We start from the raw sequence: 22232 nt of genomic DNA, 5'->3' as shown, positions 1-22232 counted from the left end.
GGTCTCTGACCCACAATGCCTGAGTCTGACAGGTGAGTGTCTTAATCTCAGGAGTACCATTCATTTTAGGCTGTGAGGAACCCACAAAGAGCAAGTTCTATTCCAATAGAGACAGAGATTTTACCTAGTGAGATTGCATTTCTCTAATTCACCAGGATCATCAGCCTTTCAGGTCCTTTTGAGTCACATGTCTTTGGTTACTGATTAGCTACAGTGGAGTGATGAATAAGAGGCAATACCTGAAAATAAATAAATTCAAGAGAAACAGATGAGTGAAATGTAAAAATTTTAAGAAAAAAAAAAGAACTAGAAGGAAATACCTTGATCTCAGAGAGAGAAAGGTCTAGGCCTTACGCATAAAACAAAGGCTGAAAAAAAGCTAATAGATTTGACCATATAAAAATTTCTGCACTTAAAAAAAATGCCATAATAAATCTGTTAATATTGAGTTGCCTTATACTGTAATTCCTTGTGTGTATGTCTGCATCCCTCCTCTTCACATGTACACTTTAAGCTCTAAGCCTACAGAGAAAAGGGCCCATGATATTCATATGTGTATCCCACACAGTGCCTGGCACAGAGGGCTCAATAAATGTTTGATTCAAAATACTCAATAAGTTCAGGATGCTAGGCAATTTTATCTGGGTGTACGATGGTGATAAGTGCACCCTCTACACATGACCACCTCCATCCCTCCACTAGTTCATCCCTTTGGAACTTCATAGTGTCTAAATACCTTGACAATATTGACATTCTTGGCAGTTTTGTCTCAACAGAGCCATCCAAGGGCTTAAATTCCCTAAGAGACAGACTTAGTCTGACTGTTCAGAGATTCTCAGAATATCAGATTTGGGAGGAAACTTGCAGATCACCTAGTCTCATAAAAATTTTGAGATGGGGAAACTGGAACTTAGAGGAGAGATAAGACTCAAGCTAAAGTCTCCTGACACTCAAATTGGAGTTTCACTACATCACCCTTCCTCCATTCCAAGATTCTACTACTCAGGATATAGAGGATCTCCTCTCACTACTGTTTTTCTTCAGAAACGCTCCCTTTCAGCCCTGGTCCCCACATTCTCTGGCAGGTAGGATTCCCATTCCCCAAACTAATTAATATCACAATAAAGATCTCACCTGCTAAACAGAAGAAAATGGTTCACTTTCATGTCTGTGTACAGCTGCCTCACTCCAAAGGATCTCTGTCCAGCATAGATCTTGTCTCATCTCTTCTTTGGGTTTGGTGAAAAAGTTCCTAGTGGGGTCTTGGATCACTGTAAACACATAGAAATGACTGAGTATTCTAAGACCTCAATTGCAAGCAGACACTGAGGGCAATGTCCCATCCCTGGGTCACTTCCCCTCCTACTGAACTTCGAGCAGTAAGGATGATCATTCCCATTTTAAAGAGGAAATGAAGTTCCCAGAGACTGAATGACTTTCTGAAGGCTGTATGTATAGTAAGAGATAAGTTTTCTGTGTCCGAAGGAAATCCTCATTCCATCATACCACAGTCGCTCCTTTTCAACTGTTCTGTTGATATCATAAGTCTCCATATTCTTCTCTAACTGAAAAATAAATTCGAACTGAGAAATTCTCTGAAATCCAACTTTCCAACAAAAGTTTGCAGAAAAGAGATGAGGGAAACTTTGCTCAGTTAAGTGTCTTTAAAGACAGGAAGAAATAAAGCTAAAGCTAGATGGAATGCTATAAGGAGAATTTCTTATGATTACCTATCTCTCAGGATCGACAGGACTCAAAAATGGTTTTGTCTTTCCGCCTTCAGATTCCCAGACCGTGCGTCTAACCCTTAAAGCTTGTTCTATTTCTTCCATACCAGAATATAGTCCTGCCTTGTACACAACTGTAATCCCCGGATCTAATACACTACTAGCTGGTGCTAAGTATTTGTTGAATGAATGAATGAATAAGTAATCTTGGGCAAGACTCTGCCCTCCTCTCTGGGTCCGTTTTCTCCCAAGGAACACATCAGGGATTATACTGGTGATCTGAATCAAATACGTAGTGCTGGGGAGGCCTTTGGAGCCTGGGCGGGACTCGGACCGCAATTACCAGGTTGGTCTCAAGGCTAGCAGCGGGGATGATACAGTTTAGTCTCTACTGTCAGCCCAGTCCGAAGTGAGCAGCGTGGGAGAAGACTCAAGACAAAGGACCAGCGCCGAACGAGGGGAGCGGGGCCCCACAACGACGCCTTGAACGGCCGCGCCTCCGTCTCCGCAGCTGGCAGCGGTGGAGGAGGCCTGGCCCCGGGCCTGTGTGCCCCTCCCGCTCCCAGAACCGGCCCAAACCCCACACCGGCTGCCACATACCCCTCACCAAAAGCTCCCGACCCACGTCTCGGAACAAAGCGGAGAAGGAACTACGTCACTGACGCCCCATGCACTCCCACCCTAAACCTCCGGTCTTTCTAGGCATCGGGAGGTTTCTGCACCTCTGTGCCCGAGAGGCTGGAAGTCCTCCAGACCCCTCGCCAGCCCACTGATCTGTGGGAGCTCTGGCCCCGCCTCTCGCCCAGTTTTGTCCTATCGTTGGTTGGCAGGGCGAAGGGCGCAGAGATCCGCCAATATGCGGAGAGCCCCAGAAGAGATGGGGCCTGAGGAAGGGGCTTGGTTAGGGCGGGAAGAGAGACCAATCAACTGGGCTGTCAGGCTGCCTTTCTTGAAGTGAGTCTCCCTGAAGTCATAGCCCGAGCTCTGGCTGCTGAGCAGAAAAGTCATCTTATTCACACATTCCTCACCTTTCAGCCTCAAAGCTACTGTGTACCCGCAGCATGTAAGTGTTGAGTGCCTATTATGTCATTGTTCTAGTCTCGCAGATACTGTAGTGAAGAAAATGAAGCTGCCCCATGAAGGTTAACTTCAATTCAGAGGAGACAATACATAGAACATAGTGAGTCAGGAGAAAGAAAAGGAGAGCGAGAGAAGGGGATAGGCGGGCAGCGGGACTATGAAAGGGAAGGTAGAGACGGAAGTGATCAGTTAGGCAGTGGCCACCCTGATAGATGAAACACCAGGAATCAAAGGCCTTAAAAAAGGAGGGGGTGCACACCTGGGGCCATAAGGGCTTTGGATATCACAAGTAACACAGGAGGGTATGGGGACTGAAAAGTGACACGATCTTACCTTTTCTTCCCTCTTGCCACATGTTCAAAGGTTTATTAGCTATCAGCTATGAAAGCAACCAAGAAACCTGTTTCTGTAAGGTCTATGTTTCACTCCATAACATAATACTTTAAAAGTTTGCTCTGGCTGCTCTGTTGAGAACAGTCTAAGGGTGGACAAGAGAAGAAGTAGAGAGCTGAAGAAGCTACTGAAGTATTCCAGATAAGAAATGATGGTGGATGGAGGTGATGAGAAGATACATGTATTTTGAAGACATGTCCAACATGATTTGCTAATGAATTGGATGTTGGTTAAGGATGACTCCATGGTTATTGATCTGAGCAACTAAAATAAGATTGTTCTCTAGAAATAGACTGTAAGAGGAACAGATTTAGGCAGAGGGATAAAATTATAGTATGGCCTAAATTGTGTTCCCTGCAAATCTGTGTGTTGAAGTCCTTCTAAATCCCAGGACTTCACAATGAGATTTTATTTAGAGACAGAGCCTTTAAACTGATAATAAAGGATAAAAGAGGTCATTGGGGGCACATCCTACTTCAATGCCACTGTGTAAGAAGAAGAAATTAGGACATGAACTAAATGTAAAGATAGGAGATGCCCATCTATAAGGCCAGGAGAGAGGCTTGAGAAGAAATCAACTCTGCTGACACCTTGATCTCAAACTTTCTACTCCTTAACCGAAAAATCACATTTCTGTTGATTAAGCTACCCAGTCTGTGGTACTTCGCTATGGCAGTCCGAGCAGACTGATACACCTGACTTCCTTCAGAAGCAACATACTTAGTGATGACCCTCTCATGACTCAAGAGAGAAAAGGGTATTCCAGAATCTGGAGATTCAGACCAGGTGACTTGTCGAGGACTGCTTTGCCCTTGGTATTAATTATGGGCCAGGACATGATAACTTCTTGTATGGAGTAGGGAGGTGGAGCATATCTTTAGCTCTGCCCCAATATAAGATATTTCTAACTCTTACTTTATACACAGTATTGCTCAGAGGCCCCCAACAAGATGTGCAACTTCTCTTATTCTTGTAATTTTGGGGAAATTATCCAGCTGTTGCTGATTCTACAGTTCAAATATCCCATATATACACTCTCAATGGAAACCTCAGGGAACCCCAAGAAGAGGTCAATTTAGAGTTCCTCTAACAGTTCTCTTTTGAAAAGTCTTTTAAATTACTCCTTCTATCTCATTATTTCAGTGCTCCTTGCTAGAACAAATGTTGACAACGGATAGCATGCACAGCTTAGACAATACATGTCAGTGGCTTTAATTTTAGCACTACAGCAGCTGCCACGATCATCTTTATAAATGGCCCCTGTACTAGGGTGCACATCCCTTGAATCCTAGGGGCACCAGCAATGTGGTTCCCCATTGAGAGCTTGGGTGTCATCAATTTTTGCTCATCGCGAACACAGCCTGAGTAACTAGAGGTTTCACTAATATCCTTTTTGTGAAATCATACTGACTTGCCAGGGTCACTGCAGGTATAGTGTAATTGCATTGTTTTGTCTCCTTCCGTGGGCAGCCACAGTCTCAAAGATGGGATATAGCATTTTTCAATCTTACCCAACTGGGAATCAAAGTATAATGCACACATCCTGGTGGATGAGTATTTACCTATGCACCCTGTAGCCCTGAACATGCAGCCACTCCTTATTTAGTCTTAGGAGAATGCATGTTGTTCTGTGGTTACTCTATCCATTCATCTCATTGTATTGACACTTGTGCGACTGTTGGCTCTGTGCCTCTCCATCCACAATCTATATGGCACAAAGTTGGAAAACTGAATATCTTGTAAATACATCATCTGTTTACAAGACAATGCAACTGGGACTTGGGGGAGAAGCCTGATATCATAAAATGCCAACTATATGTACATCTTGAGAAATATTTAAGTCACTGGATTCAGTGACCTGAAAAACATTACATTTTCAGTCAGCTAGAATTTCCTAACAAAGAGTCACTGATCTGAAAAGCGTTAGGGACAGCAAATATTTCTTACCGTTTTCATGTAAGGTGTTCCTGTGTCTTAAAAGGGAAAGTGAGCCCATCCTACAGGGCATCCAACTGGGCAAAGTACAACCCATTGGCCTTATGCATATATTAGTGGGAAGACTGTTCGGGTGCAGCAAAGAGTAAATCAGTCTACACTATCTGGGTCAGATACTTGTACCATCAGGTACTTGGAAAAAGGTGATATCATAACACCTTCCCATTATCCCCTTTGGACAAGTGTTATATAAAGCCACATCAGGCTAGAACACATCCTAATGTTAGGGGTGGGGGGTTGTTTTTAATTTTCTATATAGAAAGAGCTGCCCTGCGGGTGTTCACAACTTGTCCTTAAACACCTAGAGTATCCTTGTAGCATTCCAAGACGTCGACTTAAGAGAAATGTCTTCCAACATGGGACAATACTCAACAACTTGTCAGCACCCAACATCTCTTGAGCTTTCCTACTTGTCTTAGAAGCAAAATTACCAGGGTTTGAGATGCAGAATATACCTGTAGAATAATTTTTGTGTAAGAGATAAGAGGGTAAATGTCCAGCTCCTAGTATATTCACCACCACATCTGATCATCTGAACTATCTCCTGGGCATAAATTTTGTCTGATTTCTAAAAATAAATTACAAGCTCTATCACACTGCTGTTATTCTTTACCTGCACTGTGGACTCATGAATGAAGCAGAGCCCATGTGGAATAACTAAAAGCTTTCAACACTTATTCCAGGAATACTATCTTCCAAAAATGTGTAGCAAATAATAGAAGCTCTGGATGAATGGTTTCTTGCCCTTTAAACTACAACACAGGTGGACTTTGTGATGTCAAACAAGAAATAAACTATAGCCAACGTTTTCCCACACACAAATAAGCAGGTTTCTTGGAAGCATAAAGTCTCTGGTGGATGTTTCATACAACTGAATGTTTTCTCAAACATCTCAGGATACATTCTTTTCTCAATTTGGAGTTGCCAAGGTAAAATAAAGTCTTAGGGACTGAAGGGTTTTCCGTACTCAGTTCTCTTACAACAAAGCTATTTGCAATAGGTAGTGCATGTGGAAAGAGCCTTCATTGGACTCATATAAAAGGCGAACAAAAAAGAAAAAAGGGGGCTCTGGGTGGAAAGTTTTCAACCAGATTAGTAAAACGTTGAGCTGCTCCTTTACTTCTTTACTCCTGCATAGCATACTAGTAATGAAAATTTAGAACTCATCTTCTAGTTCCAGATCTAAACAGATAATTTAATAGCATGCAAATAGCTTATAAAACAATTCAAGGAAAATTCACTTTCCCTATCTTGGGACAAATATCAGGACTCAAAATCACTGAGTAATTAAAAAAAGAGAGAGAGAAATGAGGCTAATGAAAAGTCTCTGCAACTTGAGGTAGTGAAAGGACATATGAAAATATATATTCAAGAAAAAGTGGAATTCCAAAGAAAAACAAAATAAACATGGCAATCATGAAAGAAAAACTGAAAGGAAACCAAAATATAAAACATTATGGATGAAACAGAGCTCTAACTACATATACAAAAGAGTAAAAGAACTTTATAGAATACGAAGTGAAACTTTGTCACTGTCAGCCCAGTAAAAAAGATGACTTCCAGATATGTTATCACCAAAATTTACACAGAAGTAGAAACTTAGAGAGGGCAACAACTGAAAAAATTAAAATGCTTCTATAGATTTATGCCTCTCAGGGTGGGGAGGGACAAAAAAATTTTGTCCCTCTCAATTACCTCATCCCCCAAAGCAGATTGGGCAGAGTTATTTTCATTGTTCAAAGAATCATTCCCATATTATTCAAATTCTTCCAGAGTAATTAAAGAAAAACATTTTACAAAGCAGGCAAAAACTTAATAGTAAATTAAATTTAGTTCTATACTTGAAAAAATCATCAGGAACAAATGGATTTTATCCTAGGAGTGCAAGGAAACTGCAATTATTTAGAAACTTAACTCTCCCCAAAATTACAATAATAAAGGACATTATCTATAAAATTATACAAGTAGATTTTTTTAAAAAATCACGTAGAGCTTAAAAGCCATCATAATGAAAACTCAAAATATAAAATAATAATATAATGTTCTAGGGTACAGTATGTGCCAAGCACTGCTTTAAGTGCCAACACTGTTTTAAGTGCCTTACCCTTATGAACTAATTTTACCCTCACAGTCCTGGGGTAGCTCCATTTTATACAAGGGAGAGCTAGACATAAGGAAACTAAATGACTTACTGAGGATCACCTATCTAAGAAAGTGGAAGAGTCAGGATTTGAACCTAGAATATCAGGCACAAAAATCTATGCTCATGGGACTTACCTGGTGGTCCACTGGTTAAGACTCAGCGCTTCAAATGCAGGGGACACATGTTCGAACCCTGGCTGCAGAACTAAGGTTCTACATCTTGTGCTGTGGCCCAAAAAAAATCTATGCACTTAACTACTACATTATATCACTGCGTCTAAAAATAAGAATAGAAGGAAACTTCCTAAACCCAATAGAAAATTTATCAGAAACCAACAACGAAGTAGCAGTAATGAGACTTCCAGAGGTATATGCAGAAATCGATGAGGGCTTTTTACATGATATTCTATGAAGATATACGATCTATACTTAGAAGCTTCTAGCCTGGTGGGAGGCCGGAGGGAGAGGAGATTGTGCCCAATTTAAGAATGGTTCAGTTAGAAAGCTGAGTTTTAAAAAGGTATTTATTAAATTACTATCATAAGAAAATCATTATCTATGTACTTAAATACTATATCCAACCTCAAAGAGTCTATAATATGTTGGCATCAACATACACACATATACAGTAGGTTGAGAATAATTTACAAGGTCATTTAACAACAGTTGTACATACACCACCAGCTAACTCAAAGTAATGAAGTCCAATGAATAGAAGTTTAACATGAATGGAAAAGTATTTGAAGGGAGTCTTTCAAGATGAGTTGGATCTGGCAGGTTCTGAGGGACACAGATTAGCAAAGGAAATGAAAAAGACTTTCTAGATGGGGAACATAAGTGGTGAGGGACCATATTAGAGTAGGAGTTTAAAAAGTAGATAAAGAGGTAAAAAAAAATAGTACATAAAGAGGGCCATAGCTAAGAGAAAGAGTGAATCAGTATCTTGGAGAATGACTTTATGTAAATGGTAAATGGGAGGAAATGAAATAGAAAAAGGAAATATCTCTGTCCTAGAGAAACAAACATTCTGATTTGGGGATGAATAACTAAGAAATGAGATAGATTTTTAAACAGTAGTTGGGAAAGACTGCACCATTATTCCCTCTCCTACCTCTGTGATTGGCAGACAACCTTAGGGATGGTCCACTTTGATTAGTGGTTGAAAGCAGAGAACAGAGTGAACATACTCATTATATAGAAACCTTAACCAAAGTTCCTTGCTGTCTTAGAGAATCATGTCTTAAGAAACAGATCGAGCCAGACCCGAGTGCTTCTCTCCAGTGTGAGTTCGCTGGTGGTGATTGAAAGTAGAACGCTGACTGAAGGCTTTCCCACACTCAATACATTCATAGGGTTTCTCTCCAGTATGAACTCTCTGGTGTACAATGAGCTGTGAACTGTCACTAAAAGCTTTCTCACAATCTTTGCATTTATAGGGTTTTTCTCCAGTATGGGTTCTCTGATGTACCATAAGACTGGAGCTATAACTGAAGACCTTTCCACATTCATTACATTCATAAGGTTTTTCACCAGTGTGTATTCTCTGATGAATAATAAGGTGTGAATTTTGATTAAAGGATTTTCCACACTCTTTGCATTTATATGGCTTTTCACCGGTGTGAAGTCGCTGATGTCGAATGAGACATTTACTCAGACTGAATGCCTTACCACACTCATTACATTCAAACGGTTTTTCTCCAGTATGAATTCGCTCATGGTCAACAAGTTGAGAGTTCTGATTGAAGGCTTTCCCACACTCACTGCATTTGTATGGTTTTTCCCCAGTGTGGAGGCTCTGATGTCGAATAAGACATTTACTCCGACTGAAGGCCTTACCACATTCATTACACTCATAAGGCTTCTCCCCAGTGTGGATTCTCTGATGGTCAGTAAGATTTCTGTTAGAACAGAAAGCTTTCCCACATTCATCACACTTGTAAGGTTTCTTACCAGTATGAAGTACCTGATGGCGGATAAGGCTTTTATTCCGAATGAAGGTCTCCCCACACTCGTTGCATTCATATGGCTTCTCCCCACTATGAGTTCTCTGATGGTCAATGAGTTGGGAACTCTGGGTGAAAGCTTTTGCACATTCATTACATTTATATGGTTTCTCCCCATAATGGAGTCTCTGGTGTTGAATAAGATGGGAGCTGTGGCGATAGGTCTTTCCACAATCACTGCATTCATAAGGTTTTTCCCCTGTATGGATTCTGAGGTGGACAATGAGCTGAGAGGTCTGCCTGAAGGTCTTGCCACACTCAGAACACTCATATGGTTTCTCTCCAGTGTGGATTCTCTGATGCCCAATGAGGTGTGAACTCCGATTAAAAGCTTTACCACATTCATCACAGTGATACAATTTCTGTCCCTTCAGAACTCCCTGATGTTCTAAGAGACTAGAGGATAGATCTGGATGTCCCCCAAGTTCCTTATACTCATCATATTGATCCTCTGTGGATTTCTTTTTATCCTCCTGTGTTATTTCTAAGAAATCACTTTCCAGTCTGGTTCCTTCTTCATCTGAGGGTTGAACTTCTAGATTCTCTAAAGCCTCTTTATTGGCAGTCCCAGCTTTTTGTCCTGTAGGAATCATTCCATAGAACACCCCTAAGGTCCTGTCAGATGACTTCAATTCTTCAGAAATGTCCTGCTTTGGAGGCAACTGTGAATGCACCATCCTGTTCTCATTTGCTGCCAAGTCAGAAGAAAACAACTGTCATTCACTTGTCCTATTGGGGAAACGGAACTATCAGGAGCCAATGTGAACAAAAAGTTTACATTGAGGGTAAGGAATGAGGAGACACATTGAGAACAGGAGAAAAACAGGAAATGGCTCAACTTTTTCTTCAAGGACAGAAAACCAAAGAGGGGAAGTTGGACCATAGAGGAGGGAGGAAGCAAAGCTATCGGAACAGAGGCATGTGGAGCCAGCACAGCCAGGGGGGGTAGGCCAATTGAAAGGCAAGAAATCAGACTGTAAAGCACAGTGTGATCTCCCAGAAGTCACTTAGATGTGGTGTCTTCTTAGTAAAATGATGAACTCTCGGGTCCACTCTAACCATGACACTATATGGCTCCACAGTTCACGGTAAAGATGTTGAGGAGAGTGGTGGCAGATACATTAAACCAACTATGAGAAATGATGTGGGCAAACATGAGAGTTGAAGGGAAATATATATTACAAGGGTATGATCAGGAAAAAAGTGTACAAAAAAAGGACTGATTCTGGAGTAACAGGACCGGGACAAGGTGTGGAGAAGCCACAAGTAGAGAAACACTGAGGAAAAGTGTTAAGGGGAGAGCAGAGCTCTAAAACTGGGGACCTCCGAGTCCCTGAACACTGGACTGGTAGGTGCAGTACTACACATAAAATTAAGAATGGCATCAATAACTTGAAATATAAATCAAACATGTCTTTGGTATCTTGATAATCAGGGATCATGGGAAAATAAGCAATAAATATTTGCTTTTAAATTTTAGGATTTTTTAATATAATAGATGGAAGAAGGCAGAGCAATCATGGTTATAGTTTAATACAAAAAATGTTGGTTCCTTTCCCTCACACTGACATCAGGGCTATAAATCTTCAAGTTCTTTAGTGTGTACAAGTTACAGATGTCTGAATCCCTGACTTCTAAGTCCACTCTCTTCAGAGTAGGCTACTGTCTCAGACCTGTCAACCCCAGAACCTCCCCTGACAACAGCTACTTCCTGGAAGCAGCTGTGCCCCATTATTTCTGAAGGGGAACCCGAGGCAAACATGTTTTGTGCCAAGCAACTCAGCTCATCCCAGGACAGACAACAGGTGACTGGACCACAACCAAACACCAGACCCAAGTACAGCTTATCTGTAGAGTAGTCACCAGCTCCAGGTAGTCTGGAACAAAGTTCTGCTCAAACAAAGATGATATTTAATTATGAACTGAAAGTAGGAAACGAAGGAAATTAGAAGTAGGAGCTCAAGTTGAAATGATCTATGGAGAAAAAAAATCCATCAGAAGCCACAGTAACCAAAACATATGAGGAAACAGAAAGGCTAATTAAGGAGCTCAGAGAAAGGAAAAACATTCAGAGTGAAGAGAATGGGTATCAGTGACAACTGGCATCAGATACATGGCATGAAAACCTTTTCACTTCTGCTGCGAGGCTCCTAGGCTCCCACAAGGCTTTCCCAAAGTCTGGTCTAGTTGGTCGGTCTGCTCAGGGTTTCCATCCCTTCAGCCTTATTGTAAGTAACTTAGCTCATGACTGACAGTGATTGAGTGGCTCTCTATTTCATCCAACTATAAATTCTAATAAAACCAGCCCAGCTTAATTAATAAGGAAGTAAAGAGAATGTTAATAATAATTATAGTGGGTGTTGATGTGGAGAAATTCATTTTATTATTCTCCCCACTTTGTCTCTTTATATTTTTGTGATTTAAAAGAATAAGAACATAGCAAAGAGGGCCGACTCTAAATTACTGGGGAGCAGAGTCATTACCCAGTGGGCCCAAGCTGTGGCAGTTTTCCAGCATGATGTTCTGGTACAGGGCTCTCTGGTTGAGTGCTGCACCTTTCCACTTCTGAGTATAGTTCACAGACAGGAACTCCAACTCTGCAGCCTCCTGGAATGACAAGCTTTTACTGCTCAGGGACATTCCCAGCCTAAAGGGCCAAGTCATCAGGGTTACCAAGAGCACAGGACTGGGTATCTGGTGGTCAAAGGGGTGGGGAGACAGAGGGAAGCTAGGAGGACACATTAATAAAAGGACAAGTTCAAGGTAAGATACAGTCCATGAACTCAGTGGACAGGACAAGCTCCAGGGGAAGCAGTTAGGTGGGGAAGCCACAGGAGCAGGCTCAGAATGGGCCACAGCCCCGGAGATGAGGCCTTGCTACTCCTGGGTCACAGACTTGGAACTCAGGAAGCTCACCTGGGGCCTGACCATCCGAAGCACAGTTGCCACTGCTTGGTCTCCTAAGTTCCCCACCTGGGGAAAGGCGGGCACCAGGGAAGCACCCTGAGCTGAGGGAGGAAAGAAATCTCTGAGTGGGACCAGCTCTGCTCTTGTCTCCAGTGAGGAGGTCTGTATCCCAGTAAATGGATTCAAGAGAACCCAGGCAGCTCCACATACACTGACCCTCACACCTACTCCATAAAGGTGTTATCCATGTAAGCTGTGAACTTTCCCTGGAGATGCAGAAGGTCCCTGGTCAGACAGAGCTGCCAGCTCCTTCCAGCCCTCTCTCTGCCATGCTAGGTAGGAAGCTACACTTCTGACCACCTTCTCTCCTCCATGGCTTCCCCAGCAGCAGCCTGCTTGTCCTCCCCCTACCTCTCTGCTCCTTACACTGTGGGGCCTCTTTCTTCATTTGACCATTCCTCAAGGATGCTGCAGGCACTTAGGCCTCAGAGTGCCCCTCTTCCCTCTGTCAGAGATCTTATGGTTCCCATTTTCTAATGCTGCTCTGAAGTTCTCTGTTCTCTGAGACCCCTACCACAAGCCTCCAGCTGCCTATCTGGACATTTCATTTGGGTGTCCCACAAGACCTTAAGTTCACTGTTTAAAATGCATGTTTCCATCTTCCTTTCCTGACTTCCCAAGTTTCCTCAGGGATTCCAAACATCATCTAAAACCCACTAATCCCCCCTCCTTTCCATTGTCTCATGGATTTTTCCGTCAAATGTGTGTCACATCTATCACTTTTCATTCCACCCAAACCTGCTCAGGCAATTACTTCTGTTCTGTGACACTAGCCTCCTCCTAAGACTCCCAGCCACTGGGCTCCTCATTCACAGTGCTCATGTGCCACATAATCCTCTGGAATATTGTTTTCTAACACTTCACCTACCCCACAAATCTTCCCAGGCTCCACCCAAAGGCCCTACACAAGCAGAACCCAGGATCCCAGATAAGTCCCTCCTGACCATACCTCAGTGCGGTCCAAGGAACTCCCAACTTAGGAAGCCTTTGCTTTACACTCTACTCTGGCACTGACCACCTCTCTCCCCTCTTCTAATCCCTTCCCCGTTTTTCACTGTTCAATCCCTCTGCCACGACACATCCTCCAGCCACTCCAACCCACAATGATTTTGCTTACTGTTTACAATGCCCACATGGCTCGTCTGTGACAGCCTCAAATGCCTAGGAACTGATATCCCTCAGATGTATCTTATGAGGCTGCCCCTTCTTGCACTTAGGACTGACCCTCTGGCAACTAGACAACAAGCTCTTTATAAATATCGATGGTGTAGTACATCTCTCTGGTCCTCAACAGTGTCATTGCATTAGAGGTGCTTGATAAAAATGCACTAAATACATAAATAATTGGAGAATAAGCAAAACAAATGAAGTCACCAGGGAAGAAAGACACAGGGCAGGGTGATAAGGGGCCAATGGGGTGGGAGATGGGAGATGAAGGAAAGGAAGATTCCAAAGGAGAGAAAGGAAGAATGACTGAAGGCCAGAGCCAGGGAGGTGAGTACCAGAGTGCCCACTGGAGAGGTGGTGGTGTGCCCCAGGATCACGAGGAGGCTCCAGGTGGGCTCCAGGGGCTGAACCTTCACTGTGGGGTGAGGTAGGAGATTCCTGTGTTGCACCCAAGGCTGTCTTCTCTTCAGAATGCATCTCCTGTTCCAGCCCTGGAGCTGAAACCTAGAGACAAGGAAATAAAATTAGGTCCAAAACAGCATTCATGAAGGTACAGAATCTAAGACCTCTAGAAAGCACTCTCAGGAGAGGAAGCCAGGAAAAGAAGAGCCAGAGGGTCCTTCTAGCCCTACCAGGTTAGCCAAGTGGGAGAATACTGTCCAAGCAGGATCTACAGCTTGCAGTCCTACTTGCCATCCTTCTATTGCCCCTCTTGGCAGGAGCTTCAGGATCAGATTATAGAACTATTTCCACTCTGGGCCAGTGCTTCAGACACACATGTGCTCATGAAGAACCACCTAGAAAAAGGAGTCAGGACAGTAATCCTGTATGCTCCCAAGGGCCTTAACCTACAGAACAGATCAATCAGAAGTACCAAGGAAGTAAGAACTGATAGGTGTGTGTACCTGTATGTGCACGAATTATGCTACCAAGGCTGACACCTGGAGCAGTATCCCAATACAGCAGCTGACAAATCTTAGCTTTTCCAACTTCTCTTAGCAAAAGTATCTCGTCTTCAGAGAGACCATGCCAGACCATGCTGATAAAGCAAGGACAGTCATTCTCTCTCTCAAATAACCTGGTAATATTTTCTATGTTACATATTAATTTTTAATTGCCTTATTTATTACTTTATTGTCTATTTCTCTGCCAGTGAAATATAAGTTTTCTGGGGGAGAGAACTCTGTCTTGATCAGGCATTCCTAGAACAATGCTTAGCCCAATGGTGACATTATGCTGAATGCCTTCCTCTCGATATTTTGCCATCGTCCCCTTCTCCTCCCACCTTCAATCTTTCCCAGCATCAGGGTCTTTTCTAGTGAGTCAGTTTTTCGCATAAGGTGGCCAAAGTATTGGGAATTTCAGCTTCAGCATCAGTCCTTCCAGTGAATATTCAGGACTGATTTCCTTTAGGATGGACTGATTGGATCTCCATGCTATCCATGGGACTCTCAAGAGTCTTCTTCAACACCACAATTCAAAAGCATCAATTCTTCAGCACTCAGCTTTCTTTATAGTGCAACTCTCACATCCATACATGACTACTGGAAAAACAATAGCTTTGACTAGACGGACCTTAGCTGGCAAAGTAATGTCTCTGCTTTTTAATACGCTGTCTAGGGAAAACTCAACATTCAGGAAACTACAATCATGATATCCGGTCCCATCACTTCATGGCAAATAGATGGGGAAACAGTGGAAACAGTGGCTGACTTTATTTTTTGGGGCTCCAAAATCACTGCAGATGGTGACTGCAACCATGAAATTAAAAGACACTTGCACCTTGGAAGGAAAGTTATGATCAACCTAGGCAGCATATTAAAAAGCAGAGGCAAAATAAAATAAAATAAAAATAAATAAAAAGCAGAAGCATTACTCTGACAACAAAGGTCTGTCTAGTCAAAGCTTTGGTTTTTCCAGTAGTCAAGTATGGATGTGAGAGCTGAACTATAAAGAAAGCTAAGCGCCAAAGAATTCATGCTTTTGAACTGTGGTGATAGAGAAGACTCTTGAGAGTCCCTTGGACTGTAAGGAGATCCAACCAGTCCATCCTAAAGGAAATCAGTCCTCAATATTCACTGGAAGGACTGATGTTGAAGCTGAAACTCCAAAACTTTGGCCACCTGATTCAAAGAACTGACTCACTAGAAAAAACCCTGATGCTGGGAAAGAAGGAAGGCGGGAGGAGAAGGGGACAACAGAGGATGAGATGAGGTGGTTGGATGGCATCACTGACTCAATGGACATGAGTTTGAGCAAGCTCTGGGAGTTGGTGATGGACAGGGAAGCCTGGTGTGCTGCAGTCCATGGGGTTGCAAAGAGTCAGACACAACTGAGCGATTGAACTGACTGACTGACCTGTAAACTTGGTTTTTAGGAACTTCTGTGATGGTCAAGAATCTGCCTTGCAATGCAGGGGACACGGGTTTGATCCCTGCTCTGAGAAGATTCCACATGCCTTGAAGTAAGCCCGTGTGCCACAACTATCGAGCTTGCATGCCTAGAGCTCATGCTCTGCAACAAAACAAGTCACCGCAATGAAAAGCCCGTGCACTGCAAGTAGAGAGTGGCCTCTGCTCACCGCAACTAGAGAAAGCCTGCAAGCAGCAACAAAATCCAGTGCAGCCAAAATAAATAAAAAAAACAACAACTTGGTTTTCAGTATGTACTACCTCTCTCCAAAAATTTATGTAAGAAGTCAAACAGGAAAAAAAAAAAGTCAAATAGGATCAGTTAACACCAGTCTTTAGAGACCTTGAGACTATCTCAGTACAGACCTTTTATTTCTAATCCTTGCTTGTTGTCATCAAACCAGTTCCTCATAATCTCATGGTTACTACTTTTACCAGCATTTGGAGCAGAAAACCTAAAATATCTAAATAAATCACATTTTAAAAACCTGAAATATAGTTGATTTGCAATGCCATGTTAGTTTCAGATGTACAGCGATGTAATTCAGTTATACATATTACACACATTCACTCTCAAATTCTTTTCTCATTTAGGTTATTATAGAATACTGAGTAGAGCGCCTTGTGCTATATAGTAGGTCCTTGTTGGTTATCTTAAATCATATTTATAAGCTCACTCATTCTGGCAGGTGCATAGTACAGCATAAGCTGAGAATAACTTCTTCAACAAAGTACACTGCATTTGCCCTCTTGGGTTACATCTGCTGAGAAGTGAGGGGGCTCTCTCCTTCAGTGTGTATCTCTCCAATGAAATGGTAGGTCCAAGAGGCTCCTTGGGGCCTGTGGTTCCCCATCTCTCCACTGGATGGTTCTTATCAATGGGACTTAGCACTCTTAAACACAGCAGCTGTGGGTACTGGCAGAAAACAGAACTTAACTGCACTGTGATAACACAACCTTGTAACTCACTGATAATTAAATCCTGATAAAGTTCCTATTCATTCCCTAGGACTCATAGGGGTCCTTTTCTCGAAGGCCATGAAAACCCCATTCCAATTTTCACCCCGATAGCATTCCACAGCAACACATTAGGGGAAAGGCAGTGGCTTAGAATATAGGAACTGGAAAATCCTAGTCCCAAATACATGGACAAAGGGAATGTTTAAAGAGTCAGACACAACTGAGCAATTAACACAAACACACACACTATCTCTGTCATCTTACACACACTAGCTCTGTCATCTTAGATAAGCCAATTAACCTCCCTGTACATGCATCGCTTGTCAAATGGAGATGATCACTATTTGTGCTACTATTTGGAAGCTTGCTAGGAACACAAATTAAAACAGATATAAAGCATTTTGTAAACTGCGTGATTCTGCAATCCAGCAGGGATGTCCCTACAACCCTCTCTGACCTGTGTACACACATGCACATGCTCACTCACCCCTGTTAATCAAAATGACATCCTGTCATCTCCTCCTGGCAAACTTTCATGAAAAAGCCTCTGTGGTTTTTTTTTCCATTTAGTCAAAAAAACACATTCTGAGTTCAGGCTAAGTGAGATAGCCCTGTTCTCATGTTTTCATGTCGAAAAACTTAAACTGATAACAGTGGCAGAGTAAGAAATGGAGTCCAAAGATCTCACTTCTAGGTTAGAGCCCCATGAGTGTTCAGTGGCCCTGTCAACTGTTAGTCATTCTCTTGGGTTTGTGACTCAGTCATCTTTTTTCTGAGGTTCCCTGGATAAAAGACAGTATTTTTTTAAATTAAAAAATTATTATTTATCTGGCTGCATGAGGCATCTTTTAGTCGTGACATGTAAATTCTTAGTTACAGCATGTGGGATCTATTTCCCTGTTCAGGGAACCTGAACCTGGGCCCCCTGCATTGGAAGCATGGCATCTAAACCTCTAGATGACCAGGGAAGTCCCAAGTGACAGTTTTAATGGAGGGGACATTCTCTTACGCTTAAGCAAAAGGCAGAAGATAGGGAAATCTTCTTTCTACATTCTTCACTAAATGGCACTCTGAACATTTCCACAACCACTTGTCCTTGACTATGGTTGGGCCAAGTTGCCCTCTAGACTCTGCTGATAATTAACTTATTCTTGTGTTTACTTGTTTATGGGCTTCCCTGGTGGCTCAGATGGTAAAGAATCCACCTGCAATGCAGGAGACCTGAGTTCGATCCCTGGGTCGGGAAGATCCCCTGGAGAAGAGAACGGGAACCCACTTCAGTACTCTTGCCTGGATAATTCCAAGGACAGAGAAGTCTGGTGGGCTACAGTCCATGGGGATGCAAAGAGATGACAACCAAGTGATTTTCACTTACTTGTATACCCAAGGAAATAATGATTGAACAATGAATGTGATACTGTCAAAGCATTTAGACTTTTGCAAAAAGGTCTAACCCTAGGACTCAAATCAACTAGAATTGATTTTCTAGGCCCAGACATATAACCATCTTTGAAAAAGCACTGAATAGAATGCTGTACTGGGTACCTGGGAAATTTCACATACTGGTTTTCCCTGATAAAGCACAAAGGAGGAAATGTAGAGGGGACCCTAATCCATCCTGCTCAATTACAAGAGAAGCAACTGAAGACTCATCAGGAAGAACTGATTATCCACAGTGTGATTGTCTTTTGATGTCTATTTAGCTCTAATCTAGGTGTCACTGTGATGATACTTTATACAAGTGATGGAAACTCATAATCAGCTTAAGTAAAGGAGGTTATCTTAGATAGTCTGGATGGGCTTGATTTAAACAGTAGTAAGGTCTTAAAATCAGAAATGAAGGTTCCATGAAGAAGGAATTCTTTCTGTGGACAGCTGCTTCAGCCTGTGAGTGACAGTTCTAGCCTAACTTTCCGACAACCTGCCTTGCAAATTCCTGACTAGACTCACAAGGTCCCATAGTGACATAAGTCACTTTCTAGCAACAGACACATGCACTGGGTTGACTAAAAAGTTCATCTGGGTTTGTCCATAACATCTTATGGTAAAACCCAAACAAACCTTTTTGGCCAACCCAATATATAATTTCCTACTGGTTTTGTTTCTCTGGCTGAATTCTGACTGATACACATGGTCACTGAGCTAGTTAGCTCTATGATCCTAGGAGTCAGTGCTCACACTGTTATGACACCGGTGACTTCTCCAAGTTTTCCTTTCATTTGCATTACCTTGACTTAAAACTTGAAAGAATTCTAGGAAATAGGGAAAAATCAAAATTAGAATTAAAGAAGCAGAAAGATGGCAGTTGGGTTTGGAAAGCTACAAAGGAAAAAAAAAATGATGCTGAAGCCCAGACCTGTCACATCTCATAAGGAACCTGAAAGGCAGGAAAAGAGCCCATTAACTCTGAGAAGTCCAAGGAAGTAATGAGAAACTTCTCAAATGAGGGATCATGTTAACAGCACATCTTCAGGGCTACTTCTCCCTGACATGTTTCCCTATTCTAACCAGTGTGCAGATCCTGTGTGTCAGGAGCACGGTGGCACTCCAGGCTTAAGCTAGGTTTACAACAGTATTTCGCAAAGCAATTCACAGAACTTGGCTGGGCCCTGCATTTTTAGGCTGGGAGCACAAAACTCTTTTTTTCCAAATTTCATTCCTAGAGTTTATTATCAGCACAAACCAAATATGCTGTTTTTAACATTAATTATTAATTAATCCATATTACAATATTCTCCTATATTTTTATTCTGAAGGTTTGGGGGGGTTCCTGTTTGCAAAAATCATACTTAAAAATTATATTATCTCTATATTTATGTTTACATATGTGAGATCATACTACCTCTTTTCTAGTCCCATAAAATTGAAATTAATCAGATTTCCATCTTTTCTACTGTTGAATATAGTTTAAATAGTAGTTAAAGATTTACAAATCAATTAAATATCACTTTCACTTGTGAAAGTGTCAGGTGCCCACGCCTGTTTTAAGGTTGATCTTTAGTCATTTTCTCATTTGTTAAGGCCTTTTTGAGTTTTTTTTTTACATCTTCTTGCATTTTAGTAATTTAAATTTAGCTAGAAAGCCACTCCTTTTCTTTAGACTTTGAAATTTGTGTTGAGAGAGTTAAGCAGAGTGTTTCCAGTGTAGTTTATGGTACATCTTCATTTGTATGACTGTATAGTTTCTCTCCTCTTCCTTTCATCGTGAGGTCATTTGTGATTTATCTGTTTTCCTTCTCTCTTTTTTTTAATTTTTATTAGTTGGAGGCTAACTACTTTACAACATTGTAGTGGTTTTTGTCATACATTGTATGACAAACTCTTTATAAAAAAAAGGGCGGGGGGCACTGGCTCAGGAATCCTAATGGGAAACCAGTTTAGAGACTATGGAATGGAGAATGCCTATTCCTAGGCTACCCCAAGCAGTACAGAACAGTTCCAGATGCCAACCTAGATTGAGTTGCTCACCTCTCCTGGTCCACTGACGTGTCTCTGGAAGTCCTCCACCACAGCCACAGCCTCCTCACCACTCTCAGGGTGATGCATCTGCACCCAGGTCCGGAGTTCCCCAGGCAGGATGCTCAGGAATTGCTCCAGCACCAGCAGCTCCAGGATCTGCTCCTTGGTGTGCACCTCTGGCATCAACCACCAGCGGCATAGCTCCCGGAGCCGGCTCAGTGCCTCCTGTGGCCCAGACATCTCGTGATAACATAACTGCCTAAAGTGGAGCCGGAAAATTTCACAGACGGGAAGGTGATTCTTTTGGAGACTGCAGCCATGCCCCCAGGTCTGGCTCCCTGGCTCCTGTTTCACGGTCAGGCAGCCCTCCTGTCTCGGGAGAACAGCACCCCTGGGGAAGAGGCCTGAAGTTCCCCTGCCTTGGGTAGCCATTGTGACACCAAAGAGAAGCTTGTTGCAGTTGCAGTTTATGTCCAATTAAAATGATGGTCTGTAATTCAGGTCTCAGAAGCTATTGTCAGATTTGAGGATATAGGGTGATGGGCATGTCACCTACAGAAACATCAAGAAAGAAATCAGATTCCTCAGAGCGTTCAGCCTTAGGCTGGTGACAGACACTCTAGTTAAAATGCAAACCTTCATGGGGGGAAAAAAGAGCATAACCAAGGCAGACTCTCTAAGCATCTCTCCAAGTGACTTCCTTTTTTAAAAGTTTCAGTGGTTTCCATCACCTAACTACAGGAAAGATTGAGGGCAGGAGGAGAAGGGGACTACAGAGGATGAGATGGTTGGATGGCATCACCGACTCAATGGACATGGGATTGGGTGGACTCCAGGAGTTGGTGATGGACAGGGAGGCCTGGCGGTTCATGGGGTTGCAAAGAGTTGGACACGACTGAGTGACTGAACTGAACTGAACTACAGGGTAAAACCTAAAATTCTATGCCCAGTATTCACAACCTAGTCTCAGGCCTCTGTTCCGGCCACCCACCCTACCACTTTCCCCAGGTACCCAAACTGAAATACTGCAATGATCTCCAAATGTGGGATGTGCAGGATAACCCAAAAGGTATATTTAAAAAATAGTAAGCTGTTATTTAACTATTTAGTAGCTGTGTTACAATGTGCATTGTAGAACAGTACATTTTTTTTGATTTACAAATAAACCTATGTTGGAAATGCTTGCTCAAAAGACTTCTATTCTTCTCTTCTGTGATAGAGATAACCATAAAGAAAGGTAGGGACTAAAGCTCTAGAAACACAGCTATAAGCCACTCTTTGGATTTTTCGTCTTCTGAAACTTTTGACAAACACCTATTCCTCTGGCATGATCCATATCAAATGACATTTTCTCCTAAAGGCAGAAAATGCCTTCCGGATTGCCTCATCCAGGAAGGAGATCTGGGAGCTTCCCTTTCTGTATTTCTAACACACTGTATTTTAACTATTTTATCTATAACTCACCACTCACACCCCCCCAAACTGCTGGATGGCCACAAAAGGAAAGGAACACAATGGAGTCAGAAATATCAGACCCTTTTCTACTCATCCCACCTCCCCTAGCAAGCTTTGCTGATCTCTCCAGGCGTTAAGTGTGACGACTGCCTCACTGAAGCCACAGTACCTTTTTCATTCACACCTCTGCTAGAACACTTTTTACACTGTGTTTATGACTTACACCGCTGCCTCCTCCACTTCTGGGAGGATTCAAAGGGCAGAGCTGGTTCCCTGTCATCTTTGTACATGTGTGTGTACTTGGGATACTGAGTCACATATCCGGGAAAGGAATGAATGATACTAAAGTTGGGGGTGGGGCGACTTTTATCAGTTTACATATTATAAAATTCTGAAAATCAGCACCGTGGTGTTAATTAGGGCATCTGTGCTACACCTCCAAAGTCACCATGCATCTTGGTAACCTGAGTAAA

General features: G+C 42.3%; 1 protein-coding gene across 4 annotated transcripts in view; it reads right to left on the bottom strand.

Annotated features, from left to right (window-relative positions):
* LOC136166620 (zinc finger protein 660) overlaps positions 1–22232 on the bottom strand; it is a 55405-nt gene that overhangs the window by 32546 nt on the left and 627 nt on the right. For 2 of the 4 annotated variants that reach the window (XM_065933157.1, XM_065933158.1), the window contains exons 1-3: positions 2328–2440; positions 1135–1271; positions 125–239 (exon numbers count right to left, since the gene is read on the bottom strand). Coding sequence is in view for 1 of the 4 variants with exons in the window: in XM_065933161.1 (XP_065789233.1) it covers positions 8601–10031; positions 11824–11947; positions 12257–12348; positions 13810–13978; positions 20314–20736 (2239 nt within the window). In the remaining 3 variants the exon portion in view is untranslated. Of the gene's footprint in view, positions 1–124; positions 240–1134; positions 1272–2327; positions 2441–8600; positions 10032–11823; positions 11948–12256; positions 12349–13809; positions 13979–20313; positions 20857–22232 lie in introns of those variants that run through there. The other 2 variants (XM_065933161.1, XM_065933159.1) reach the window with 2 other exon arrangements.

Source organism: Muntiacus reevesi, chromosome 4, assembly GCF_963930625.1.
Source record: "Muntiacus reevesi chromosome 4, mMunRee1.1, whole genome shotgun sequence".
NCBI lineage: Eukaryota > Metazoa > Chordata > Mammalia > Artiodactyla > Cervidae > Muntiacus > Muntiacus reevesi.
The sequence above is the reverse complement of the archived record's forward strand: the minus strand, read 5'-3'. Positions and strand labels throughout refer to the sequence as shown.